This window comes from Coccinella septempunctata, chromosome 5 (assembly GCF_907165205.1).
Source record: "Coccinella septempunctata chromosome 5, icCocSept1.1, whole genome shotgun sequence".
NCBI lineage: Eukaryota > Metazoa > Arthropoda > Insecta > Coleoptera > Coccinellidae > Coccinella > Coccinella septempunctata.
The window spans coordinates 11,749,355-11,757,496 of record NC_058193.1 but is presented as its reverse complement, the minus strand read 5'-3'; the positions used below and the strand labels follow the sequence as shown (position 1 = coordinate 11,757,496).

At 38.0% G+C, this 8,142-nt stretch overlaps 1 protein-coding gene across 1 annotated transcript; it reads right to left on the bottom strand.

Annotated features, from left to right (window-relative positions):
- Positions 1 to 1,605: 1,605 nt before the first annotated feature.
- On the bottom strand, positions 1,606 to 3,101 carry LOC123314233. Its single transcript, XM_044899379.1, has 2 exons — positions 1,995 to 3,101; positions 1,606 to 1,662 (listed from the first exon to the last, which is right to left on the bottom strand). The coding sequence occupies exons 1-2, from the start codon at positions 2,675 to 2,677 to the stop codon at positions 1,626 to 1,628; spliced, it is 720 nt and encodes a 239-aa protein (XP_044755314.1). The 5' UTR covers positions 2,678 to 3,101; the 3' UTR covers positions 1,606 to 1,625.
- Positions 3,102 to 8,142: the final 5,041 nt, after the last annotated feature.

Below are 8,142 nucleotides of genomic sequence, written 5' to 3'. Positions count from 1 at the left end.
AGGTACAGGATATCGTGAAATAGCATCGATTTTTTCTGGATCTGGCGAAATGCCCTTATCCGAAATGATATGACCTAGATACAACATTTCCTTCTTCAAGAATTCACATTTACTAGGATTCAATTTCAAATTAACCTCCCTCAGTCGTTGTAATACTTTCACTAAATTTTGATTATGGTTTTGCAACGAATGTCCAAAGATTATTAAATCATCTAAATAAATAAAACATGAATCGTAATTTAAACCTGACATAGCTATTGTCATAAGTCTTGAAAATGAGCTAGGGCTTGTTTTTAAACCCATTCCTAGTCTTTTCATTTGATATTGACCTCTTTCAGTTGTGAACGCTGTGTAGGGTCGGCTTTGAGGATGTAATTCCAGCTGGTAATATCCTTGCGCTAAATCTAGATGAGAAAAGTAAGTTGCTCCTGACAAGGAATCTAGTATTTCAGTAATGTTTGGTAATGGAAATTTATCACCTTTAATTTGCTTGTTCAGTAATCTATAATCTAATACTACTCGAAATTTCTTAACTCCATTGTGATCTGGTTTCTTTGGTACTATTAGTAACGGTGAGGACCATTCAGATCTGGCTTCCTCTATAATCCCGTCTCGTAGCATTTTGTCTACTTGTTTATGAATTTCATTTTTCTGCGAATGCGGTAATCTATACGGTTTTACATAAACTGGTTGAGCATCTGGTTTGAGTAAAATTTTTTGTTGGTATAAATTGGTAACAGTTAAAGGATCACCGTCTACATGAAAAATATCTGCATACTTGGCACAAATTTTTTGTACGGAAGCTATTTCTTCCTTGTTCAATGATTTCATATTGATTGAATCTAATATTTCATCTACTCTTTGTACGGATATTTCATTTCTACCATAATTTATAACATCGAAATTTGAAAGACTCTCCAGTTTTGGAATAAAATTTTTCAACTTTACTTCTCTATCGTTCACATTTAACAATCTAATTGGAACTCTATTATCTTCCGGTTTTGCGATCATTCCTGCGATGATAACGCCTTCGCATATTTGTTCGTTTATAATGACACATTCTTCTGTTTCCTCAGTATGACAATAATGAATTATTTCGCATCTAGGTGGTATAATAGTATAATGTTCAACTTTGGATTTCAACGGTACCTTAATTTCTCCATTATTATTCTTTAGTTTCAAAATGAAATTTTCGTAATTAATTACTGCTTTGTGTTTTTTGAAAAAATCTGATCCTAGTACACCTTGTATACTTGAGTCAAAGGACTTTATAACTGAAAAATTGTGGGTGAATTTTGCATATTTGAAAATAATTGAAATGTTTGCGGAGCCCATGGAAGATGTGCATCCGGCTATACCTTTGATCTTTATTTTTTCTTTGGTATCTAAATATTCTCCTTTCGCTAAAAATTCTGAAAATATACAGGTAATGCTTGCACCTGTGTCAATTAAAAAATTCAATTCATTCTTGCCATATTTCACTGAAACATAATTCAAAGCATTCAAATTGTAACTAACATGACTGTTGGTCACGAAAAAACTTATCTGCTTCGGTATTTTGCTCTGTACAAGAGTTTGTGCCATAATCGGCAAAATATGCTCTTTGCTGTTTCGAGTACCCTTTGTTATTGTTTTTCGAATGATTGGTGAACTTGCGACCGCGACCTTGTCCGTAATTATTTTTCGCTGAATTGAAATTATGCTTGTTGGTATTCTCTTTGCGGTCACGACCTCGATGTGAATGGTCAAAATTTCCTTTTCGATTAAAATCATTACGATTTCGATTGAAATTTTTCATATGGAAAACTTTCTGGCTAGATGCTTGAGATGAAATTTTTACAAGTTCCTCTTCCTTAGCTGATGCTACAGCATCTTTGAGGTTGTCAAAATTTCTTGCCTTTATGATAGTTCTGATTTCCGTATTTCGTAATCCGTTGGAGAATGCGCCTAGAGCAATTTTTTCATTCACTTTGGCTAAAACAGTTAATGCTTCTGGTGCATTATCTGCTTGAGCGATCGTTAAATCGAGAGACAACTGTTCAACTAGTTTAGCAAAATCTTCTATTGTCTTATTTTCTTGTTTCAGATTGTGGAGTTGAGTTGATAAAGCTGTTGGTGACTTTTTTGTTATGAGGGTTTTTTTCATATCTATTACCAAATCTTCAACTTTCTGATACTCTTTCCGTAACCTCAATTTAGCATTTGCAGTCAATTTGATTTTTAGCACATAATTGATCAGAGACTTTTTACCTTGATCATCGAGCATATCGGTATATAACTCTATGGCATCAATTAATTGCAATACGGACTCTTCTTCATTAGTAATAGCTGGCAATAAAGAGGATGCTGTCCTCAAGTCAAATTTTTCCGTCATTGTTGATTTTTCTGAATGCTGTTTATCTTCAATTAATTTAGACCTTTCTTGAAGCAATTTTCTAGATTCTGACAGTGACTTTTCTATGATTGCTTGGTGAGGATTCAATGCTTTGAGAAAATTTGGTTCCGACTTGACAGTTTTATTCAACTTGTTGAATTTATATTCTAACTGCACTAGTTCATTGAGAAATTTATCGACTCTATCGGCCCGTTCCCTACGTTCTCGCGGCTCCTTTCTGATATTTTCGAGGAATTTTTGAGACACCCCACTTAACTCGGCAAATAGTTCATCAAATTCCATGGAAAATTAGACATAACAAGGAAAAAATTCTTACGGTATATTTTTCCTTTACACTAGGTCCTGGTGGCTTCTCCTGACCTCCAGCTGTACCTTCTTTTCAATCGCCTTCTTGACTCTCCAATATAAATATAGGATGACTCCAATACATACTACAATGAAAGCGATTATCCCTAAGATTTCCGGTGTAGAGGGGGTCTTGGACTCAATCGATGACGCTGCTGCACTATTTCCAGTTTGGGCAATTATAACCTCCTCTTGTTTGGACTGTCCCGATCCCATCTTGGCTTGGCTACGAATACTCAGTGAAAACCATATGGACCTCTAACCGCATACGACTGGCAGGATCGCCATGTGATGTACCCAACTAGGGTAGGTTCGGCTAATCGTCTATGCGGTGGAGGGATGACGAATAATGTTCGGCAGACTCATCTAAGGTGTTTAGTTCTTAAGACATGTTGAACGGAGCACAGACTATAGAATTGACAACTGTATGATGTAATTCAATAATGAATGAATACACACACTGAATGAATCTTCCTTAGCCAAATGCTATATATTATTTATACATTGTTTACGGGTTGTGTTTATAATACATCATGAATTGATAAATATGAATGACAATGGTTATAAACATACAGATATCGATTACGTGATATTTCAAGATCAAGTCTATCTATCTGAGGCACGTTCTAATAATGATGTAAGGTTTCACAGGCCTTGCCGTCTCACGTATGGAAATATACAGGTTGTTCATACTGATACATACTACAACAAGGAAAAACAGAAAAAGTGACGATTGTTGCCGAATTAAATCGGCAAAGAGTCGAAATAACCTCGGCGTATAAGCCACCACAAAACAATCTATTGGAAGAAGAGATAAACAACATGTTGGAAGGATCAAACCCGAAAATCTCCATCGGAGATTTCAACTGTAAATCCCCATTATGGAATAGCATAACAGAGAATAGAAATGGCAAAAAACTCAAGGAATTTCGCCGAAAAACAAAATGCCATAGTTATTGGACCAGAGCTACCGACATATCTTGCTTTTGGAGGAGGAATACCAGATGTAATAGATATCGCGATATTGAAAAATATAACTCAAGAATTCTCGATTGAAACTTTGGAAGATGGAACCTCAAACCACAATCCCGTGGAATTGACAATTGGAGAAGAACCAAGAGAAGAACTGCTGGAAATGAGAGAATATACCAATTGGACTAAATACAGCCATTTAATACAATCGGAAATAACAGAAATTCCAACAATAAACACTCCAGACGATCTGGAATGTGCGGTTGATAAACTGGAAGAGATTATATTGAAAGCTTACGAAAAAAGCACGAGAAGAGTGAAGAGACCAGCTCCAAGTCATCCGCATGGCGATACGCCTAAAGAAGTAAAAGATCTTATACAAGAAAATCGAAGACTCAGAAGAATATATAGGATGAACAAAAATGATCTAAATAGAAGGAACCTCAACCGACATAGCCAAGTTCTGAAAAATGCCCTGAAAGATCTAAGAACAAGCAGATGGAACAAAAGGGTTCAAGAACTGAATACAATCGATCATTCTGCATGGAGAATGCAAAAAAGCCTACGAGGAGAAAAGACTAAAATTCCACCCCTACACGGAGAAAGGGGAATGGCTTATACCAATACTGATAAGGCAGATGCATTGGCGGACTCGATCGAACGAGAATCGAGAATAAATTACAGGATAGACGACGATAATGAAGATTTGGGAGAACTGGTTGAAGAAAATGATGAAGAAATGGATGAATTACCAGCGACTGCTGAAATAGACAAGCCAACATCGCCAAATGAAATCAGGGAAATAATTAGAAGTTTGAAGAAGAGGAAAGCTCCCGGAAGCGATAAAATAACGAATGTTATGTTAAAGAAATTACCTAGAAAAGGTATAGCCGCTCTAACTAATATCGCGAATGGAATTATGAGGACAGAACACTACCCAGAAAAATGGAAAACAGCAGAAGTCATAGTATTCGATAAACCATTCAAAGAGAAGAAGTTTCCACAAAACTATAGACCGATAAGTCTACTGTCAGCTTTAGGAAAAGTAGTAGAAAGAATTATCGCCACGAGGCTAAATGAGGAAACCGAAAATCTGAAACTAATTCCACCAGAACAGTTCGGATTCAGAAGAGAGCATTCAACAGAACAACAATTATTAAGGCTCACAGAGTACATAACAGAGGGATTCCAAAATAAACAAGCTACAGGTCTTGTTTTACTAGACGTCGCCAGAGATTTCGACAGAGTATGGCATGAAGGATTAATATATAAGATGAGATGTGCTGGATATTCGATCAAAATATGCAAGTTGATACGGAATTATCTCAAAAATAGAAGATTTTACGTGAAAGTGGGAGGAGAATGCTCCTCAACAAGAGATATAGAGGCTGGAGTACCCCAAGGATCAGTACTTGGGCCACTTCTGTACAACATATACATCCACGATATTCCGAAAAATCCAAGAACCATGCTAACGTTATATGCTGACGACACAGGCATAGCAACTCGACACCGAAATCCTGAAATAATAGAACGAGTTCTACAAGAGTCGATTGACGAAACAAATGACTGGTGCATAGTGTGGAAAATCAAGCTCAATGGACAAAAGAGCCAAGCAATATTACTACAGAAGAGAAGACTGCGACCCACAACGAAACTGGATGTTGACGGCGAAGAAATCGACTGGAAAAATGAAGCCAAATATTTAGGAATAACACTTGACAAAGGACTTACTTGGAAAAGTCATATCAAACAAGCAATCGACAAAACGAAAGCAGCGATGAATAGACTCTATCCTCTGATAGGAAGAAGAAGCCACATGTCGAAAGAGACAAAATTGAAAATAATCAAAGCCGTTGCTAGGCCTCAACTGACTTATGGATCAGTTGCCTGGGGTTTCGCGGCAAAGAGCCATATCAAAAGAATTCAGGCCACTGAAAACAAGCTGCTACAATGTGCAAAAGATGCACCTTGGTTTGTCAGGAATAGACAGATTTATAGGGAACTAAAATGGGAAACCATAACGGAATTCATGAACAGAAAAGCAGAGAAATTATTCGAAACAGCGAAAAACCATCTGAATCAAGAACTCAGGAGACAAGTGGACTACGACCCAGAGGAAGACAAAAGGAGAATGCGAATTTACCGAAGGAGACCAAGAGATCAATTAAAAAGAGATTAAAATAACAACTTATTGAAAAATTCAATAAAGTGTTAATCCAATAGAGGATAAACACATAAATCCCAGCACGATAGTGTGCGAGAAGAAAACCGACCAAGAGATGAACGGTTTATTGGCAAATGCCCGGAACCAAAATTCAAGAAGCAGTAGGGTTTTTAGTGGGTCTCGAGCTCAGGAGAGTGAGAAACCCCACACTGTTCCCCCTCAGAAGATGAGGGTGGTTCGTCTGTCTTGCAGATTTTCCCCCTGCTACACCAAAAAAAAAAAAAAAAAACTTAGGAACAGCAACAACCCCAATCAACCAAACGAGTTGTACTGAAGAACGGTTTATTCAGGCAGCAAAGAAAATACACGGGCCTACTTGTATGGCTATAGTTGTATTGAACGCCAAATAGGGTGTGTGGTGTCTAATAATAATTGTAATACTTCAAAAGGGATGGCCTTTATAAAATTAACCGAAATCGCGTCGCTTGAGCTCAGGCGCAGCGCGAAGTTCTTCAGAATTCCCAAATGTACGAGTAACACTAATTAACGTTCAATTTAACTGCACAGAATTATCAACGTCACCAGAGTGACGTGCTCTAACTAAATTAATCTATATCTCACTCCACAAGCAATAGAATGTGATAATAATAGCAATACGTTAAGGTTTTACAATATAAACCGTTGTCGTTAAGGAAAGCAACAATATAATACGATATGCAACTTCTATAATACACTTGCGTGTCCTGAGAGTGCTCTCTCCGCTCCTGAATGGGGAAGATGGTCTCTTCGTTATGAAATTCTACAAGGTTTTTGTTGTAACAGCTCCACTTGGACTGGATTTCACGAGTAGTTCTAGAAGGCTCGACTTGGACTGTGACTATACTAGGATTTATAGGACTTCTTCCCTACACGATGATTTCAGGGACTTCCTCTTTATACTACGATATGTCTCCCTACACTAGTATATGTCTCCCTACACTAGGATATGCCTCCCTACACTAGGAGATGTCTCCCTACACTAGGAGATGTCTCCCTACACTAGGACCCTGTCGATACGAAAGAACGTAAGAACTTAATCCTCACCATATAAGGAAGAATGAGTGACAAACATTGTATCACAAAAGATGGTTTTATACATACCCAGTTCTTCGGGGGGAACTATTCAAATCTAACGTGAATCCACCAAATCTTTCCAAGCTCGAATATGCAATTAGACAACCAGAACCTCGGTTCTATCACAATCAACGTAGGATGCTCTCAACTAATGCTTCCAATCAACGAATTTCACGGCAATAGCTGGTAATGGAGAGAAAATAACACACAATAAGGAATTTGCAGAACAACGTACGACGAACATACCTTTATGAAGAAAAACTTCACGTGCCACAGCGAAGAAAACTCTCGATCAATCCTCCTTAAGGAGATACGCCAATATAGAATCCAAATAAACCAGTTCGGCAGGAGATCACACAGATATCCGAAGATTAATCCCACAAATGGACGATTTTAATTATCGAAAACTCCAGAAATTCCTGATGGATACCTCCAAACTTACAAAATGGCTAATCACATAGAAAACTCATCTGACGCTGTCTAACCTTCAAAATTCTGTGAGCACGGAAAACTAAACTAAAACGTCAAGATCTAACCCCACTTGACCGGTAGCGGTAAAATAACAGTAGGCCGATCGCCCCACATCGACATAACCTGCAAATTCAATTCGTACCGTATTTATTGATGGTATTTGGAACCGTTACAACTCTCCCCTTACGATAAAAAAAAAAAAAACACAGCATCCCCCGCCGAAGGTATCCAGACATCGAAGAGCCTCCAACCATCACATTAAACGACATGAAAAAAGTGAAAGATATCTGACCACTGAAGGTGACCAGATACCGTCATGAAAAAGTGAAAGATATCTGACCACTGAAGGTGACCAGATACCGACAGGTCCAGCTAAATGACAGGAAAAGTACCGACTCAACTAAAAAGAAAACTAAGAAAGGGCCGAAATTTTTATGTAATACTTTTTTTTTCAAGAACTAAAAAGAGAACTTCTCCGCAGCCCGAGTCGAAGACCACGGAAAAGGCGCTGGACCTGGAGGACTTCATTTATTCTCAAAGTCGCAACCTCAACGACTCCCACCACAACCTTAGGAAGTGATGTCACAATCGGGTGTCACAATCGAGAAAACGACAAAATCGGGAAAGATAGTCAAAATCGGCAGAACGGTGGTCCTCGTGGGCAAAGAGCAACGGCTCA

Excerpts from the sequence above, each read along its gene's own strand:
- LOC123314233 (XM_044899379.1), bottom strand. The coding sequence starts at position 2,677 with ATGGAATTTGATGAACTATTTGCCGAGTTAAGTGGGGTGTCTCAAAAA. Across the intron at positions 1,663-1,994 it reads GCTCAAGCAGATAATGCACC|GCGGTCGCAAGTTCACCAAT; the intron begins AGAAGCATTAAC and ends ACGGACAAGGTC.